The 21,376-nt window shown below is 37.9% G+C and overlaps 1 protein-coding gene across 1 annotated transcript in view; it reads left to right on the top strand.

Moving 5' to 3' along the window:
- Positions 1-336: 336 nt before the first annotated feature.
- Drip (aquaporin homolog protein drip) overlaps positions 337-21,376 on the top strand; it is a 111,919-nt gene continuing 90,879 nt past the window's right edge. The window contains exon 1 of the mRNA XM_081764707.1: positions 337-807. Coding sequence (XP_081620833.1) covers positions 610-807 — 198 coding nt within the window. The 5' untranslated portion in view covers positions 337-609. The remainder of the gene's footprint in view (positions 808-21,376) is intronic.

A 21,376-nucleotide genomic window follows, 5' to 3' on the forward strand; every position in this document is an offset into this window, starting at 1 on the left:
AAAGAAGTGCGCACGTAAATGTAGGCCTATGCATAAACAGGTTAAACAACAATTGAACCTTGAAGAATCTTCACTCTCGTGCTTTTTTTTTTTTTTTTTCGTAAAAGTTTTCTCCAATGCAGTTTGATGTCATAATGAAATCAATTCACGAAAATCGCAATGCATCAGATCACAGTTTCCTTATCGCCCGGCAGGTTAATATAAATAAGGATATCGTACAGTAGTAGCCTAGTGGAAAAAGAAAAAAAACAAAAACAGCGCCACAGTATAGTGAGTGACTGCTTCGTGAAAACGATCGCGAGTGTCGACTGGATATATAGGGATTCACGAGCTCTGATTGGCTAAACGCGATTGTGTAACGGGGGAAACAACGCGCGCGGCGTTAACCAAAAACACAATCTCGTCGTGTTAAGTTAAAAGGCATATGATGCGGTGCACTGGTTTCATAGTTCCATATCTTGCGGGGTTGAATTAAGACAGCGTGTTTGGTACGAAAACCAGTGTGCAAGTAGTGACTTATCGGTGGAGGACGGAAGCTCTTGAATTATTAATAATAAGGCTATATATATATTTTTTATTAATATATATATATATATATATTTAGTAAACATGGTGAAAGCCACAAGTGCAAAAAGTCTTATTGGTTTCGCTGATATTACGGACAATAAGAAAATTTGGCGTTCATTAACAGCCGAATTTCTTGGTACATTTTTTCTAGTGCTAATAGGATGTGGCAGTTGTTTGGGAACCCCATCAGAACTTCATATTGCCCTTACATTTGGATTGGCAGTAGCGACAATTGCACAGGTATGTACGATATATTTAAATTAATGTATATATATTTCTTTCAATATACTGGAGGATTTGAAACTATGACTTCCCAAGTCAAATCGAACCAATCAAAATCTCTAATGAATTACAATTTACAATGTTGTTAGAACGTAGTAACGTTTGCGAAAATAAATATTAAATTTCAAAATATTTGATGACTGTGGAGAAATGAAATTTAAAATAGGCCTGTTAATATAACTGACGAATTAGATGAAGTCGAATGGGATATTCATTTTATTTTTGGTAAATGTGGATGTTGTATGGATTAAAAATTCTTAAGTGTGTTAATATAATATTTGGTCTAGGAATTAATTCGTGCGGGTGGACAAGAGATGGCGCAACGAACGGAGCGTCCCACAGTTCCGTGTATCCACTCATGTGTTGCAAACCCCTGTCATCGCGTATCGTTCGTAGTATAGGGTAGTGGATTAAAGCGTCAACAACACCAGTTTGTAGTTAAGTGAACATGGCGCAATTTGTGCCTGATAAAGTGTTTTTGCGGGGTGTCCTGCTGCATTACTTTAACATGCAGAAAAGTGCGACTGACAGTCATCGTATTTTGGTGGAAGTGTATGGTGACCATGCTCTAGCTGAGCGAACGTGTCAGAAGTGATTTGCACGGTTTAGAAGTGGTGATTTCGGCTTGGCAGACCAAGAGTGAGCTGGACAGCCAAAAAAATTTCAAGACGAAGAATTGACAGCATTGCTCGAGCAGGATTCGTGTCAAACGCAGGAACAACTTGCAGCAGCATTAGGCGTTGATCAAACAACAGTCTCCAAACGCTTGAAAGCCATGGGAATGATTCAAAAGATGTCACATTGGGTTCCACATGAATTGAAAGACAGAGACGTTGAAAGACGAAAAACCATTTGCGAATTGCTGCTTCAACGACAGAGCAGAAAGGGGTTTCTGCATCGAATTATTACGGGTGATGAGAAGTGGATCCATTACGAGAACCCTAAACGAAAAAAGGCCTGGGTGAAACCAGGTGAACCAGGTCCATCACAACCAAAACGAGATATTCACTGTGCAAAGGTTATGCTGTGCATATGGTGGGATATGAAAGGTGTGGTGTACTATGAGCTGCTGCAACCGGGTGAAACTATGAATGGAGAACGTTATCGACGACAGTTAATGCGTTTGAAGCAAGCTCTGGCCAGAACACGACCAGAATGGGAGAACAGACATGATAAACTTATTGTTCAACATGATAACGCTCGCTCACATGTCGCAAAACCGGTCAAAACCTATTTAGAAAATGTCGGATGGGAAGTTTTACCCCACCCGCCGTATTCACCAGACGTTGCTCCTTCGGACTACTACTTGTTCGATTGCATGAACAACGATTTGATTGGACAGCGGTTTTACTTCTTCAGAAGATATCGAAACATGGGTCTCTGAGTGGATCGCTTCCAAGGATGAGGACTTCTTTCGCCACGGAATCCGTACATTGCCTGACAGATGGGCGAAAGTGGTGGCGAGCGATGGACACTATTTTTCTTAAGGTATTTATGTATTTTGTGTTTGTACTACAGCTTCAATGTGTGCGTACCAATCGCACGAATTAATTCCTAGACCAAATACATATACAGAATTATTCTTGTGACCGTGAAATAAAATTCGGAAGAAAGTAGTACTGCGAAGCCAATGCGTCTTATGCTCAACATTTATCTTGATTATTAGTGGTCTTGGGTTTGACTATAGGTAAGGGCTCCAGAATGTAGCTAGGATGCATTGAAGTTCCTTCTTGTCAGAAGTAATTCATTGGTGCCCACGTAAAGGCAAAACTATTATGTAGTTGCCCCAGTTGCAAATCTGACATTTTACGTAGAACTGGTAGTGTTAACGAAGTTACAGTAATGCTCGCTCGTTTTAAAAGTTTTAAATTCAAATGGTCAAATTCACGTAGATGTGATTCATTATTAAATGAATTTGAATTAAATTTTATTTTGCTTTCCAAATGCCGCTTGGGTGTTAGTTTTAGAGTTTGAGACTTTTTTTTTTTTTTTTTTTTTTTTTTAACGCAGACTGTTATGCCCTTAAGCTAACGGAGATTGTGAAGTGTGAAATCAAATTCACCGGCAATATGAAATGAAATTTGTACTCTCACCGGCAATCGAACTCGGCGCCACGTGCACCAGACACACGCGCTAGTTACCAGACAAGCTGCGGAGGGCTAAAACATCGTATTTTGTGTTCTTCTGAGTATTTTCATAAGAGTGTATGCGAGAGCGAAGTTCGCTAAATTAAGTTTAGGAAATAGCCAATGTCTAGGTTTGAATAAATGGGGCTTAAAATATTCCGAACCTCGCTTCTCACCGCTAATGTTCTCTTTCGTTCTTTCAAAGTCTAGTGCCGACCTTTTTTAAATCAAGAGTTTGAGCCGTAGCTATGATTACGATAATTTAAGATGTGGCCGGTTTTTCACCAGCTCTTTCCCTTATATCGTGCTCTGTAAGTTAATAGAAAATAGGCTCTTGGTTGTATTAAATTCTCAATACTATCTAAGGTCCTGAATAGTTGTAAATATTGACTGTGGTGATATACTAATGAAGTTTCCTAATCTAGCTTCCCTTTTCGTAATAAAATACAGGATTTTATTGAAACTAGCAAATGATTTGATAGAGAACTTTTGTGTCATTTGGTTCAATTGTCGGATCCTTCATTTTTTTCCCTAAGAATATGAAATTAATATTTCAAAATTTACTTTGGATTCATTAAGCACAACTGATCTAAGTAATATTTTTATTTCGTAATTTGTAAAATTAGAGAACTGTCAAATTACTTTCAATAAGTAAAATTGTTAAAACTGAAGAACTTGTAGGTTGGATGATTGAAGGCCTAGTTTGAGCTTTCGTAGAGTGCTTTAAATAAAATATTAACACACATTCTTAATAATTAACACATTTTATTAAATATTCATTACGGTTGTTTACAAAATGTTCATTGACGCTTATTTCTTTTTCGAAAGATTAGCGCGAGTATTTCTGAGTTTGATTCCCTGCAGAAGTACAGGCTGCTTGTTTTGATGGCATACCAAGCCCGTGGAGAGTTTACTTGAATTAGGTAGTAATCTTGGATCTCAAACCACAAAGTTCGGTGGGAAGCTACGTGCCTGACCGTGATCCTGAAATTGTCCACTGCTCTCCTTTCCTTTTGCTAGCTATTTTAACAGAAAATTCAATAATAATAATAATAATAATAATAATAATAATAATAATAATAATAATAATAATAATAATGTAAACTTAACATTTCTTCCCTGTTAGGATAAATTGCGTGATTATTCCGATCTCCATCAGTTTTGCGTACTGTGGGATCGAACCGCGGACCTTTATGCTACATGTGAGCGCCTACTATCTTCCATATCCGTGATTTACTTGGTTTATTTGAATTGGGGTTATTCTTTAGCTTCCTTCATATTTTTGCAAGTAGCCCTAAACAAAACTTTCAGTTTGTTCCACGATTATGCCAGTTAGGCTAAGGGGGACGATTAAACAAAATAACAAATTTGGTGGAATGAGAATGTGGGAGATGAAGTACCCGACAAAACCGATTGACACGATGTTCGCCACACTTGGCCGGGGATCAAACCAGGGGCCCCACATAGCAGAGATAAACATGCCCCCAACAATTACATAAGATTCATCTAAGTACAGTATTTCAAAGTTAGGCATTCTGTTCAATTTTTTCATAATGTACAAATTTGAGTGCCCGATAACTCTATCATAGTAAGCGTTTATATAGAAGCGTTTCTCAGGGATAGATGTGTTCGGATTTGATTTCGACTTGTTCCTTCCGACGACAAAGCTAGGCTATATCAGACGTGAATCTACAGCTTAGTATGGGATACGAACTGCATGAACTCTCTCCGGGAACCGAACCCGGGACTTCTACGCCAAAGGCCCGTACGCTACTGCGTAGCCACAAGTGAGCTCAGCTTAATGGTAGACAGCTCACTTGTGGTGCGTGCGGTCTCTGGTTCAATCCCAGCTCTCATTAAATGGTCCTTTGGTAGACAGTTTATTTTTGGTGTTCTACTTCAATTCAGCAGTTTCATTTTCATCATAGGCGGCGCCAGGATTTTAGTAATGTGGGTGCAGGTTAGGATGGCACAACACATCCTAACATTGTTGCCAGAACGCTCTACACTATTGAGCCTTAAGATCTCAAAAATAATAAGTTTTACTCGAAAAAAATAATAGAAAAACACGGTATGATAGCAAGTAACTTATGAGGGACTTACGAAGTCACTAAAATATATCCAAAATACAAAATAGATTTTTCAGGTTTGCTATAATAATTCTTTCTAAGTTAACGTGGGTGCAACTGCACCCTCTATGGCGCCGCCTATGATTTCATTACTATCTCCCTTAACCTTAGAGAATGACCATGGTCGATTGAACTTTGTAAAGAAGTGATTTCGATCTAGGAACTCACTGTGGGCTGTGGCCAATGCATAGCAAGGGAACTATCCTATAAGGTCCTTTCTTCTTACTGCTTTAAATTTTGGTATGTGTAAAGGAAATTTCTAGTAAACTCCTAGAAATAGGTGCTGTTTACTGTGCTGGCTATAAGGGTTGCTGCTCTGATTGTTAGTTTCTATTGAGATACCATTCTCGGTCCTTTGTTCGATTCACGGTGAGGATGCCACACTCAGCTGCAAGCTCGTCTCCATTGCGTTAGGACAGAATAGTAGTGTTAAACACATTGTACGCAGTTTATCCTTTTTGTTTAACAGATTTAATCTTTAAGTTTTCTGAATATCTTGTAGTTTGAAATTGTAAAGAGTTGACATTTAAAGTAGATTTCCAAGCTAACAAGAGACTTCAAAGTTTAGTATGCTTATTATATAGTACTAAACCCAAGACAGGTTTTCTTCCTCGTTATTATTATTATTATTATTATTATTATTATTATTATTATTATGATTGAAAGGTGCCACGGTGGCTCAGTGGCAGAGCGCTTACCTCTAGTGTGTGGGGTCGTTGGTTCGATTCAAGGCCAAGTAAGTTTGTAGTGGACATCATCGTGTCATGTTTCTTCGAGGTACTCCCACATTTCATTCCACCAATTCTTCCATTATTCACTTGCCTTAATCATAAGTCTCCTTTAGCCTTTAGGGCATAATTGTGGGACGTTAAACTAAGATTTCATTTCATTAATGAAGTTTGTGCTTAGTTAAAAAGAAGACCCATCAGCGTCTATTTTTGTTAGACTGAAATAGACTTGCTTTAGTCAATTGGAATATTAGCTAGTAACCAGAATCTCCCTTTAATCGCTTTTAAACCTCTTGTGATTTATTTTTTAGCTGATTTTTTAGCCGACTGAATACTTTGGTGCCCCCTTCCCAAATAATTATGCGCATAAATTTACACTTGAGTATTTGTGTATCACATATGTCTCTTGGATATAATTAAGAAGCGCTAGACATAAACCACAATATAATTCGGCAAAAATTGTTTTGGCAAATACAAATAAGTGGTTTCATGGAGGTCCTAAAGTGGATTTAAGAGGTAAACCCCAACCTTCCTTGCAAGGCCATGTGGAAGTGAGGCTACACTTTCTTCACGTAGGTGCGTACACGGTTGTGGGATTATCATCATGCTTCACCAATCTTAACTCTCAGGTTTTACAAGTTCCCATTTTAGAGAGTTGGATGAACTCCTTAGTTGCTTTGGAACTAGGATTGAGTAGGAAATAGTTTCCGTCGGAATTCCAACCTGGCCACCGCGTTGGTAGCTACATGTTTTACCTATTACGCGCACTGAGGTATTTATGCCAAACTAGTTCAGCGTCGGACCCTGTGTTCTTATCAGTATGATTACAAATAACTATTTCTACCACTATGCTTTGGAGTACAAGAATAGGCAGTCACGGTTCGAAATCTGTTTAGTGTGTTCAAATTATCATACTCTATATTCCAGATCGTGATTAAAATCTGACCAAAATACCTACTTACTGCATTACTTATTAGACATTAATTATTCCTATTTTGTGTTCGACAATGTCATCGTTATAGACAGCATAATATACCTGATGAAGGCAATGATGTATTTCCGAAACTAAAACAGACAATAATAGTATGGGACTAGTAAGTGTTTTGGGCAGTTTTATAATTATGGTAAGCATAGTTCCAAAACTAGAATAAACGTAATGTCGTGAGTCAGTCTTAACCTGTAAGGTAGAAATTACAACACTCTCGTACGGACTTGATCTTTCGTCAAACTACTTAGCATATCAAAAAGCAAGTTTATGCTCATTAGTCAGGAAAAACTTAAATAGCCTAGAAAATAACTTTAAAAGAATGCGCCAAAGTATTCAGCTGCTCATTAATTTAACTACAGAGTTGCTTACACCGACTGCAAGTGGGAGCAAGTCCCCACTGCAGAACTACGGAGCTACTCAGACATCGACTGCAGTAAGGATCCCGCAGATACCGTGATAAGATAGAGCAGCAACGAAGCCTCGGAGGAAAGAGAATAACTATTTTTACCTGGGTTCTATTTATGGTTTTGAGGTAGGGCTCTAGGAAGGTGGGAGTGTCAACACGTAATGACTGAAGTTTGTTTAGTGTACGCTCTTATTAGTTTCTAAATGGGGTGGATCGTCTGCGTCGGTATGTTGATTGTTCCGTTCAGGACCGAGAGTAGAACCTACAGTTCAACATGGAACTCAACTCACCCAGGCTTCCGCAAGAACTAGAACCCAGATATGCTACTTATATAGCCGCGAAGGGCTCTCGGTATGTGGAATTTGTGGGATGTGATATACATTAAAAATACTTTGAAATAATAGGTAAATGAGAAATTAACAACCTATATAATCTCTTTAAAATCCATTAATCCGCAGTTTGTAATTTTGTCTTGAAATATATAATAAATGAAGTTCGGAGTTTGTTCCAGTATAGTAGCATGATCGCACTAGGATTTGTCAGTTTGGCAGAATGGTCAAGGTGTGAGTCGTTAAATGAGGTTCAGAGTGACTGAGCAGTAGCACAGTTTACGACGTTAACCAGACTTCGAGTCAATCATATTTTAATAGTAAAGTCTTCCTGACATGCGATGGATGGTAATGTATAAATTACAGATCATCGAACTGTCATGACTGGGTACCTTCATGGACGTAGCGCCAGATGGCATTATGTAGCCTCAATCCAGTTTTTGTTGAATAGGGCTTTAGATATTGACCCAGATGTTTGCATAGTCCCATGTTAATTGTTCGGATATGATACGAATATTCCATGTATAATTGTCTAACGCAAGAGAATCTAATATAAAGTGGTTGACCTAAAGGATTAGTTTTGAGGCATAAAGGTTTCTGTAAGTCCTTAAATAATGTAACGAATGGTCATTTATTAATACTAGTGCTGTTAATTTTAAATTTTGTTCGATTTGTAACTTTGGTTCAGTTGCAAAGTATACTAGAATTAAGACTAATACCTTTTTGTGAAAAACATTCCACTGTCCGGTCGTAGGAAAATTATTTTGAAAGCTTTTTTTACGCTCACTACCAATGGAAACTATTAACATTATATGTCTGAATTGTTCTGTGATTTTTTTTTCTTCAAGAACAAGGCACAATAAATGTAAAAAAAAAATCTCATGTACCGATCTAAAAAGACGTGAGATAAATCTTCACTGAAACTTTAGTTAGTTGCTACTGCTAATGTGCCATTACCGCTTGTCCATTTAACAACCCAAACAACCAGTCATCTGTTTGTGCAGTTTTCTCCAGAATACAAATTATCTAGTTTATTTTCGCACAACATAACAAGAAATAAAATATCGTTATTTCAAAATAAGAAACCAGACGTGGTTCATTTACCTTTGTGAGTGAATGGTTTGTCTTATGCGTGTTTTATTGAGACAGAAAAAAAAGAGGGGAAAAAAGTGGAACATAGCGGCTAGCTAACACATACTACAGTACAGCTACAGCATATAGCCGGCGGTTGTATGTACAATTTTCGAGATGTGATTCCTGAGGCTATAAGAGCTATATGGGTCAACCAGTGTTGAGACAAAGTAACGGCAGCTTGATTTAGGTAACGAGTTCAGACGGGTCCCACTGCGCGCAGGCGTGCTCTACCAACCCGGGCTAGTTTAGGCGAACCGGTCCGGCACGTGCTTTCCACGCACGCAAAACACTATGCATATTCTCACGGTAATAATATTGGAGATTCCCTCTTTTAACACTTAATGCTTGCTTTCATAATTTGTTTTAAACAAAAGGTCATTCACCTTTAGCCTTAGAATCAACATTGTTTAGAAGTGAACGATGGTGCCTGGTGCTTCTATATTTTAATAAGCCTTCCACTTCACATGGCGGCAAGGTTTAAGCAAAACTAGAAAGGTCATGAAATCAGAGGGATCCAGTATGCATACTTGCAATCTCTGAATAAATGTAAGCATACGGCGTACTTTTGTATCATTCTGCGTGCTTGACGAAATTGCAATTTTTATAGTGTTCACCACATATTGTGTAAATCCTGTTTTTAAGAGCATTTGACAGTACCGTTAACTCATTTCTGTTGAAAAGTTTTCACTTAATGAAAGTTATATTTATTTTGGATATTGTATTGACTACAAGGCAGACGAATAACCAGTAATAGCGGTTTAATGTATAATTTATATACTTGACGCAATTCTTTGCCTGTATGTTGACTAGCTAGCGTTTTAGCTAGGTTAGTCCACTACACTAACGGGAGTGCTACTAAAGTTTATGTAGGTATGATAAGCGTAAATAACTCCCGAATCCGAAGTTGCAGAAACAAATAATGGCCTGCTATAATACAGATAAAATTAACTGCTAGGTATGTATGATGCGTGGTGGCAGTGTAATATATATGAAACTTCCGGTGTAAAACTTAAAGGTGAAGGCATTCCATGTACGTAGATATTTGATACGTAGATATGTAATTAATCCAGTGGTTCTCAACCGATATCTCACGACATCCTGTCACGTAGCGCCTAAGCTGTAAGGAAATTTTGTAATTAAAAATCATGAATTTAGTAATTAAAATCGACACTACCAATCAACCTCTCCAGCGGTAGCAATAATACTGTTATATAGTCATTATGAAAAACTGATGTTTCACTATTATTATTATTATTATTATTATTATTATTTATAATAAAAATATCAAACTAGTGTGTCGCGATGATCTGGACGCTTCAGTAAAGTCTGTAGTCAGTCAAAAAAGGTTGAGAAACACTGAATTAATCCAATTTTGAGTTTCAAATCGCCATTAGATTAGTGCAAAAGTGACGTAAAACATAGCAATGATGTATGGAAAGTTCACAAACTATCTTGGGAGCGGCGCAATAAATTTCCACCAGAATAAACACCTTTGCAGCACATTCTACGTTTATGTAATTTAAAAAGAAAAAAAAAATTGTTTAAATCAAGGCGCAAGCATGGCATAATTTGTAGATGTGCATTATGGTGTAAGTCAGTTGAGATTATCAATTAAGAATATTGTTTACAATCTCAAGGCCATTAATAAAAGCAGACAACTTTGTCCGTTCCGTGTTTATACGGAGGGAAAAAGAATGTTTAGCGTGTTTGCAGAAGCTTCTTAACGCGTAACAAGGTTACTAGCTTACTCACCTACAAACAGTAGGAAGCTTTCAACAATTGTGCAGTGCTTTATCTTGTTCAAACATAATGAGCGAGATAGATAACGTAAATAGCCTCTTTTTGTTGACTTAATCTTCAGAAGGAGCTCTTTATTACTTCAAGTATTCCGAAACACACAATTAATATGGGAGAGAGTTTTAATGAACTTTCCAAGTTTATTAGAATTGAACACCCCTGCCCTCCCCAGGTAATTCTTTTTCATTATCCCTCCATTTTTGATCACTATGTTTGTAATGAAAATGATTTTCCATTTTGAATGAAGATTTACTGTAAATGTTTCCTCAAGCAGTATGTTGGAGGCATTCATTTAATGAAGAATTGAAGATAAGCTAGTAATAGGTAGTCAGGAATAACAATGGTTCCCAACCGGTATGTCGCGTACCCTTAAGGTCTATCACGAAATTTTAGAATTTAAAAATCTTGAAGTATTTAAAGTAAATAGTCAAAATCAATTTAGAAACATTCGTCAACCCCTCCAGCGGCAATAGTGCTACACTACTACATAGTCCGTATTTTATAGAAACACACACATTCACACTATTCTATTAATAGAAACAATCAAACAAGTATATTATGTCGTGGGAGTTTAGAGAAGTTTAGTCAAAAAAAAAAAACTGCTTTCTGCAATATTTTTACTTTATGCTCCTTTTGTAAAGCTTGTCAATTCCATGCTACTCTCGTTGATTGAATATCCACACTACCTTTGGTACAGCGGGGGACACTTCTAAATGGTACACCTTAGCCGTAAATCTCCATATGGCTGTACCATTTAGAAGTGTCCCCCGCTGTACATATGGTCCTGGGCAGGCGCGCACCCAGAAATTTTTGTTGGGATGGGGAGTCCAATGTTGCGAGCCATTACGTGTATGTAGTATTGAACGGGTATTATTTTGGACCGGAAAAGACAATAAGTAGACAATAGTGAAAACAAACCCTCAGCTATGTGGAAGGTAGTAAACATAGTTAAAACATAACACCAAAGCGAAAAATGAAATTACTGAATTACATGTTAATGGGGGGTCACAAACCCAGACCAAATTGTAAACACCTTCAATAACTATTACACAGGTTTACATAACACACACATTCCTAATGATATATCGCATTCAAACATTTACAAGTTCAATACAAGTATCGGTACCATGTTTTTACGCTCCACTTCGGCGAGATAGGTACATAATATAATGGCTCTGAAACCAAAATGGTCTTCTGGTCTGGATTGGGTGTAAGGCCATTTTTTCAAGAATCCTTTCAGAGCGAGAAAACTGGCATGATTTCCTCCGTGTTCGCAATCCATTATCTGGGTTCCCCGATGTTCATAACTAATACACCGAAAGGAATTCTAGCAAAAGTTGTAAAACATATGTCTGAATAATTCTGAATTTCAATACTGCTATCCCAGTTTTAAGAACTGATTAAATCTTACTATTAACAAATAGTTTACCGATAGTTTTACTGTATTGGCGCTGTCGGTTTGGGAAACAGTCTCAAGAACTATTTGATGGATCGCAATTTTGGCCAAGATGTAGAAGTCAAAAATTACAGTTCGTTGATGGAGATACGAGGGAGGACCCAAAAGAAACCGGACTTTCGTTCTAAAAAAATAATTACATTTTTTACAAAATTCTTTGTCTCCTTCAAAGTACTCTCCATTAAATGCGATTAGTTTTTTCCATCTTCTTTCCCACTGTTTGAAGCACCTCTGGAACTTTTATATCATCCAATGCGCTCTGCAAAGTTCTTTTTACAGCCTCTACACCATCAAAACGTTTTCCTTTTAGATTTTAATTCTCGGAAAATGTCATGTTGGTCAAAAAGTTTGGATCACCTTTCAATCTGATTTTTCAAGTCCTGGCTCAAATTCAGACAAATGATTTGATCCTGTGTGACCAGGCGAGAAACAAACTTAGCGGCAACATGTCTCATTTGCAAAACCTCACGCTGGCACGAGCTCCAACTCACTCCTGTCAGTTTTGAAATATCATTGATCATGAAACTTCGATCCTCGCTGATTTTGGGGTAGATTTGTTCGATGTTTTCGTAGTTTCGAAATGATGAGCACCCAGAACGAGCATGATCTTCAACACTCATCTCACCACACTTAAAGCGCCCAAACCACTCAAAATATTGTGTGCGGTTCATAGTATCCTTCTTGAAAGCCTGTTGAAGCATTTGGTAAATTTTTCAGATTTTCCAAGTAGGAAGCAAACACACTCCTTGTTCCTTTGAATCTGCCATAACGATTTCGCAGGCGGCAAACGAGAACAGTTGAGAAAAACAATACGGTCAAACATTAACCTCCTACGCAGACGCCGCTTGGCCAACTGATCTGGGAAGCTCTCTACTAGACCCATCTATCAGAAGAACTCTCTACTACGCCTAAGAACGGCAGCGCTCTTTCAATCCAGTTTCTTTTGGGTCCCCCTCGTATGTCAATTTCCGGATTTTTCGGAGCAAGAACTAATTGATATCAAGCTGTTTTCTGTAATCAGGCGTCCCAAAAGTATACACAATATGCAGTTGGGATTGAATGTGTATTCAATCTAAACTCTGATCTCTCTACTAAAACCAGGAATGGTAATACTACCACTTCCGGTTTCAATATTGAGCAAGCCACTCTACCAAACTCCTTCACGTGGTGTACACGTAACACTTCTTGTTCGTATATAAATGTTTGACCTCTATGCTATGCGTAAGTGTGGAAAGTCTTACGAAACAAATTTAGCTTCTGCTGAGGGGTAATAGAAGAAAATTATACAAAATGACATGAATTATTTTATTTAAGCGTTCAGTGTCCTAAGATTCGGTTCGATTTCTGCCTTTATCGCTCTATTGAAACTGAAAGAAGTGGATCTACAATGCAAAACTACTCATATTTACTTTTCTCTTTAAAGTAGTAGTTTGGAACTTGTTTAAATACTTGAACTTTTTTCCGCTCCCCGCCACTCTAGAAAAATAAAGTAACTCTGTTGTGACCCCTTATGCTCACTTGAAGTGTAAAAATGAGGTCTTGACAGTTTTATATAGTCTTTTCGACGTCCAAACTATACTAGGCATCAGTATCGAATGTGTTATGGAGGCACCACTGTCGTCCGTCCTCTGGACAGATCAGATCAAAAAGTGTAAGAGATGGCGAGAAATATTTTCTATGGTTCCATCTTAGGTCTATTCAAACCAGAACGGGGTCCCTGGTTCGATCCCAGCTGGTGCCAAATGAACTTTGTGGTGGACAGTGTGCGTGGGTTTTCTCGGAGTTCTCCGGTTTCCTCCCACTTTCTTCATTACACCATTTCATCTATTTATCATCAGTCTCCTTTAGCCTAGCCGGCATAATCGTTGGACGTAAAACTTAATTTCATTTTTTTTATTCAAACCGAAAATGGTAGAAATCTATCATTTTCAGTTTCAACATTCTTTATACAACAAAATGGTAATCTGTAGCGAGAAGCTGTTTTCTAAATTCATTCTCACAAAAATAGATTCCATCTGAGTTTGTCTACTAAAACTGGAAGCGGTAGGAATTTTACCACTCTTTTGCAATATTGATCCTCATACAGCGGAAACTTTGTGAGCAAAGAAAACAAGTATATATCCTAAAATGTTCTATCAGTGAAAAAATCTAGAATAGTAACAGCCTTAAGAGTTCAAAATGTTTCTGAGCCTCTGATGTGTTCAGTGAGTATATGGGCACAGAAATAACTTTTAAACAGGGCAAGGATCCTTTAGATTCTTACAATTTATGCATTTACAACTACAGATGATCAGAAAAATGGAAACACCTGAACGAAATTGCAACTTACCAGATTAATATGGTGTCGGGCCACTTTTCGCCTTCAGAACAGCCTTGATGCGACGTGGGATGGAGGCATAGAGGTCGTGAATGGTAGCAAGTGGAATTTTACACCATTCCTCGTGCAGGGCATCGGCCAGTTCTGTGAGAGGATGGAGGTGGAAATCGTCGCCGAAGTCGTGTTTCCAAGACGGACCACAGATGTTCAATTATGTTGAGATCTGAGGATTGGGCGGGCCAGGGGAGGGGTTGAACTTCATCCCGATGTTCCTCAAACCACGCTGAAACAACGCCTGAATGGGTGCATTATCATCCTGAAAGATGGCGTCATTGTCCGGGAACATCCGGACCATAGGAAGCAAGTAGTCTCCTAAAATTGCGACATAATCGTTGGCAGTGATTCGTCCGCTAAGTGACCACAGGACCCAATGAAAACCATGATATGGCGGCCCACAGCATCACCAAGCCGCCGCCATGTTTCACAGTTGGGCGGAGACACTGCAGGTCATAAGCTTCTTTGGGCGTTCTCTGCACACAAACGCGGCCCGTGGTTGGGGATGGGGTGAAGGATGACTCATCAGACCATATCACACGTTTCCAGTCCTCAACGGTCCAAGTTGCATGGTCGCGGCACCATTTGCGGCGTGCGAAAGCGTTATGGTCCCTGATGAGCGGTTTGGCCCGTGCAACACGACCCCGTAAGTTCGTCATGTAATTCGCGGCGGACTGTGATTGTCGAAACAGGATGGGGGAGGTGCTGATTGAGTTCCTCCGTCACTTGCTCCGCAGTGGCACGACGGTTCTGCGTGACAATGCGCTTTAATACCCGGCGTGGCCTGTGACTCATTTTCTTCCGCCCACTGTTCCGCTTTCCCGATGTGGTTTTCCCGTGTGTTGTGTAGACCGTCATCACCTTCGACACTGTCCCACGCGACATACCTAACACAGTAGCCACTGCCATCACACTCACTCCATATAACCGCGCACCAACAATTTGCCCTCTTTGAAAATCTGCGAGGTCTCCCATTTTACACTACCTCCGTCTGCTGCAGCCACTGGACACTGCTGTTCCACTGCGCCTGACGTAGTATGGAGACCGACCTAACACACCACCACCAGCGGTCCGGCGCTGCGGGCGCCACGACACCACTGCCAACCCATACATCTGACGTGTTGCCAACTACAGGTGTTTCCATTTTTCTGATCACCACCTGTAGCTTCTGCCCGTATATTCACTGGACACATAAGTTCAGGTATATTTTGAACACACCTAGGGCAGTGACCATTAAGCAGTGGTAATAGGCAGGGCTTTTGGGGCCCTGGAGCAAACTATTTCAAGGGGGCCCTATGTTAGGAATAATTCCAGCGCATAAATTTTCTATGCTGCCTTTCACAGCATCATAAGCTTATCGAAACACCGAGAACTATGCTGTAATATTTTAATGTGCTTTAAGTTCACAATAATAAATTTAATTACATTCATTATTAACAGTTAAATGCTCATATACTGAAGTGTAACACACAAATGCGAAATGAAAGCTAAATGGTCAACAGTCCCTGTAAAAGCACTAATAGAGAAAAGATAATTTGGAAAACCTCTTAGATTTGCTCTAAGTAATGACAAATATTTCAGAGGAATTGTCACCACAGCGGTGTCTGTAATAGAGGCTCAAAATAGCTCACTTCCTCAAAAAATAAGTATCGTGAAGACTCCGGTGGAAGAAGACTTAACTCTAGTGATACCACGAGCGTAGCGAGTGGGTGTAAAAGATTAGCATGGGTCTGAAGCCTATAAGTTGATTGCTATATTTCAATATTAGAGGTTTTTTTTGGGGGAGGGGGCGGAGCCTGGGCTCCGCTCCTGGTAATAGGCATCCTACCTATTTTTGTTCACTGATGTAACACTTCGGGACATCTGACCAAAAGTCCTTTCTTACATAATTTATTCAAGCACTTATTTCTTTTACAGTGTTGCAAATAAGTTACCACAAATTTGAATTCCGTAGCAGTAGGGTTATTCATTAATCTTCGAACTTTTACATAACAATTATCCAACACCCTTAATAAATATTTCTAGTTTAACGTCCTATGGATACAGATGATTAGGTTAAAGGATCTGGATGATTGATGAAAATGATTAAGAATTGGTAGAATAATTGGACGAAATGGAAGAACTTCAGGCTCACATGGTGGCCTGGAACAACTAAGTTTCTTTAATGTTCTAACCAGTTCCCAACTTTTAAAAAGATAATTTACAGTTGTTTCTCTCCTAATGGACGTGTGTCGCACGGGTGGTCATATGTCCTTTCTATCCATAGCTCTGTTGACAGATATTACTGTCAGCCTGTTTTTCCAGATAAATTTGTCCATATCCAGAAGTAGAATGGGGCAACCGTAATCTTAATGACACTTTATCTGATTCCGTCCTTCAATACTTAACTGCAGAGGTACGTCGGAATAGGGCATCCTTGACAATTTTTAGATTTAAAAAACGAAACAGTCAACTTTCCAGGCTATTAAATTCAAGAACACTTAAAAACCTTTAAGTTTTAGATTGTATCCAAGCTTTGACCTAAGTCAGTATAATACGGTTAGGTCTGATAACATTTTTCAATACGTGGAGAAGGGAGAGAGTCGGAAAGACCTTTTAAAAAACTGTAGAATTGCTAGTGCTTAGATACTATAACGAAAATCAAAATTCACTTATATATAGAGTGCATTTGTGATAACTAGTGTTGGTTTGTCTGGCTGTAACCTGCATTTTTTCTCTCCCCTTGTTATAACTAATAGTATATTGGATTAGGTTAGTAGTTTAACAGCTTTCTTTTTTTTTTTTTCACTGATAATGTCCTGTAGTGATAATATAGTTACGGAATTAACTTTTTTCGTGCTATACGTACAAAGAATATGCTCACTGCCAATGAAACAAAATCGAGCAATATTAAAATGGCTTTGATCTTAATGAGGATCCTATGGCCGAGTGCTATTTTCAGCAGACTCAATGAATTGGAAAAATGTTCGAGAAGCAAATAAAACTCTTGTTTTTAGTGTCTGATGAAGCCAATGTGTTCAGTTGGCGAAACACAATTTATTATTTTATAAATAAACTTTGAATCAACGGGCTGGCATTTATGGAAAATGTGAATCTTTTTTCCCCACGATGTATATGTAAATGGTAAAAACTGCCATGGTGAAGATACAATTGTAGGGCCCTCTGCAATAACAAGACAAGTGAAAAATTGTGGTTTTGAGTTAAAGCTTCTAAGCTTAACTTGCAAAGTAGTAATTATCAGTAAATCTGTGTATGGTGTGTATATATATATATATATATATATATATATATATATATATATATATATATATATATATATATATATATATATATATATATATATATATATATATATATATATGCCTATGGAGAAAATTGATATAACGCCTGGTTTGTGCTTTGGAGCATAAAATGGCGAATACCGAAACTGGAATAATACATAACGGACGTGGAAAAGTGGGCATGTACCTTGTTGCCTATTCTAAAGTAGTAGTGGGAAGAAAATGGGAATACATAATGACGTGTGTGACCAAGTTTATAAATTGCAATACACGAGGATATAAAATATACAATAATCTGAGCGTTGTAGGTAACTAAATCCGGAAACTGCACTGTCCTGAGCCTTGTTAAAAACTCCAAATCTGATACGTCCACTTCAGATTCTTCCGAATCTCGTCTCTTACATTGGAGTGCCTACGACATCGCAACACATTTGTTAGGTTCGAATTTAGGGCTGTTATTTCCGTTACAGGTGTTAGTACGTCTCTCAAAAATTTAACTTACTATAGGCTTCTGGATAGGGGGTTATTTGAGGCTCCAGAGGAGTGATTTCCCCCTTAGTTTGAAATTTATGTAAATTTTAATAGGATAATACACCAATGAAAATCTACTTAGAGGGTTTTGCTCCCACCTCCCCAAGTAAAATCTGAAATGAGGGGTGCTTTCGGAAGGAATTAAAATTTACTGGGAAAGAATAAAATAAGAGGGTGCATATGGCGACCACAAAATATCGAAATACAGAAAATTACATGTCAAAGCATGAAATGTTCATGAATATAATTATTAGAATAATTAGAAGGTTAGGATACTGATATACAGCCTCTGCATGTTGTTGTTAATTATCCTGATAAGACATGGTTACAAGTAGTCCTTTAAAGTTAAAATTCCTCAGGCAAATTTTAGTTACGGTTAGAATAGGTTTATTGGTTGGTGATCGAAGCAAGTTGTTGGCTGTGGAAAGTTAATTTCAAGCAAGTTCTCTACTCCTATAAAAAAATGTTTAATCTTCACGTGTTTAACTCTATATCCTTATAAAACGTGGGCTAAAGATTTAGATGAGAATCCTGCAAGCTTTTCGAGTCTAGTAATGACTCTTTTATTCCAGATTCCATTATATAAAAATATTAGATCGTAATTTAACTGCAGTGACACAAAACTTGACTTCTCAAGAACCCGCTCTGGGCAGTGGTACTACTATATATGCTTGTTACGTTTAAAACATAATGCACTGGCTTGAGAACAATAACTACAATCGTCCACCACATATATTAGGAGAAACCCACAAAGTAGCACTTGAACTTTCGCTGTTTTGATGACGTCATGTTGCCTTGTATGTTGAAAACTAATTCATTACATAATGTTTTCCACAATTCAAATCTTTCTATTTAAGAAACTGTTTAATATAATTCTAATATATTAACTATTGAAATGGTGACTGATACTTTTTTTATTTCAAAATCTTCCAGATTTTGGCTCTTAAGGTGGTCTAACATAAATTGCGTTACCTGTAAAATACTTACTTTCCAACTGTGGACGCGGTGGCTCAGTGGTAGGGCGTTTACCTCTGGTGCTTGGGGTCCCTGGTTCGATACCCTGCCAAGTTAGTAATGGGCAACATAGTGTCTGTGGATTTTCTGATACTCCCGTTTCCTCCACATTCTCATTCCATCATTTTTTCCATAACTCGTTTGCCTTAATCATCAGTCTCCCTTAGCTTAACGGGCATAATCGTGGGACGTTAAACTTAATCTCCCACTGTGCTCTCATAAGTATCAGAAGTCTTATACAATGGCTATGTCCATCCGTCCGTCTGCCGACAAATATGAGACCAAAAGCGGTGAAAGGTAACGACTCATGTTTTTGCAACCTATTCAACAGTTTAAAAATAGGCTCAATCTTCGTTAAGCCTCTATTCAAGCCGGAAGTGGTAGAAATTGTTTCCAGTTTCATAAAACAAACTAATAATCCGCGACAAATTGTTTTGGAATGGATTGTCTACATCTGCAACTCTACTAAAACTGAAACTCTTCCGGTACTTCCGGTTTCAATATTGATTCCATAGAACTAAACTTGGTGATCGAGGTTTTTGGAATCTATTCAGGGTTCCAAGAATAAGTTCACTCTCCATTAAGCATCTATTTAAGCCTGAAATGACAAATTGTTTCCGGTTGATCACCATAAAACAAAAACTAATAGATAACAAGCTATTCTCAAGTCCCACACTGGAAAAAAAAAATGTAATTAAATTGCCAAACATCAATGTAAAATAAATTACTCTACATCATGTAAATTGATATAATTTCCTTAAATTACAAAATTTGCTGGTTATTTCTACAAATTTACAGTAAATTTATAAAATGTTATTTTTATTGATAAAAATGTAATTTTACACCATTTCATATTAATTTTATTTATAGGTGTAAATTAATTTACATAGACTTGGCAAAAAGATTGCCACCATTTTTTGTAAATGTAGCTATGAAATTTTTTAGTGTATTTCTCTACAAAGGTCGGAAGTGGTAGAAATTTACTACTTCCGGTTTAAATATTAATCTCCATAGAACAAAAGCTGCAACAACAGATTGAGAAAGTCTTTCGGAATCAGTTAAGCGTCCCAAGAGACTTTGATTCCCTATATCAACCGGAAGTGGAGGCTAAAGCCTGGAAACTCCTCTTGGTCACGCCACAGACCCATTATAAGGTTAGACTTGAACCTGTGGTCATCATTGTCAACATTTAAGATTTGAATGAGGTTCGTAGATCATACGTAACTTGACTTTGTCTCAAAGCGAATTAAGTTCTTCTGCCGAGCAATAAGTTTCTTCTGGTCTTGACAGTCAGTGCACTTTTAAATGGATAAAAACGAATTAACCAAATTTCGCACCCTTCAAATTATGAATGCGGTTCTCCTCTTCAGAACACTGATTAAAGTGCACTATGCACTTTTATCCAGAGTAAACAATAGTTGAGGTAGGAGAGAATTTTTATTTTCTGAGTGTGACCTTGGCATTGGAATTTTATTATTCCTGGAGTGTTTGCGCGGTGTGCTGTTCAACAGCAGAACAAGCAGGAAGTAGGGCTACAATGTGAAATTCTTAACGTTGCATGCTATGTGCAATGTCGAATATGGAATTTCTCAGTCTTAGATATTAGTGCTATCTGCAGTTAAGTCTTCATCCCGGCGAAATTAAAATAAAACTAATTTTACAGTAATTATGTGATATCTTCAAATAGATAAAAGATAATCGAAATGTGGAACAAGAGCGCCCTAGACAATATTATTTTACATAAGAAACAGTTATCACGACTCACTTATCTGCTTTCGATTTCGAGCCATTTTGAAAATCGGCATTTATTTTCGCGTTTCTAAACAGCTGAAAACGGAAAGCCACTAGGTGACTTGTGATAACGGTACCTCACGCAAAATAATATTGTCTAGGGCGCTCTTGTTCCATATTTCAATTATCTTTTATCTATTTGAAGATATCACATAATTATGTAAAATTAGCGGTATTTTAATTTCGCCGGGATGAAGACTCTTAAGGAGGTAACAAGTATACTGTCTTTAATGAATAAAGGCGTACAGTCAGTGGCGAAACTGATATTTTACTAGTGGGAACTGGGGTCATGACTCTTTGGTTCTGAGGATCGAAAATACCTTTCAGCGACCAGTTTCAACCTACGATCCAACGGATTCTAAGGGAGAACAGTGTTGTAGGGAGATGCTTACAGTAAATTAAGTTCAGCGACTTGTCATTTTCAACTGTTAATCTCCCATCAATCA

This window comes from Thermobia domestica, chromosome 7 (assembly GCF_964235325.1).
Source record: "Thermobia domestica chromosome 7, izTheDome1.hap1.1, whole genome shotgun sequence".
Lineage (NCBI taxonomy): Eukaryota > Metazoa > Arthropoda > Insecta > Zygentoma > Lepismatidae > Thermobia > Thermobia domestica.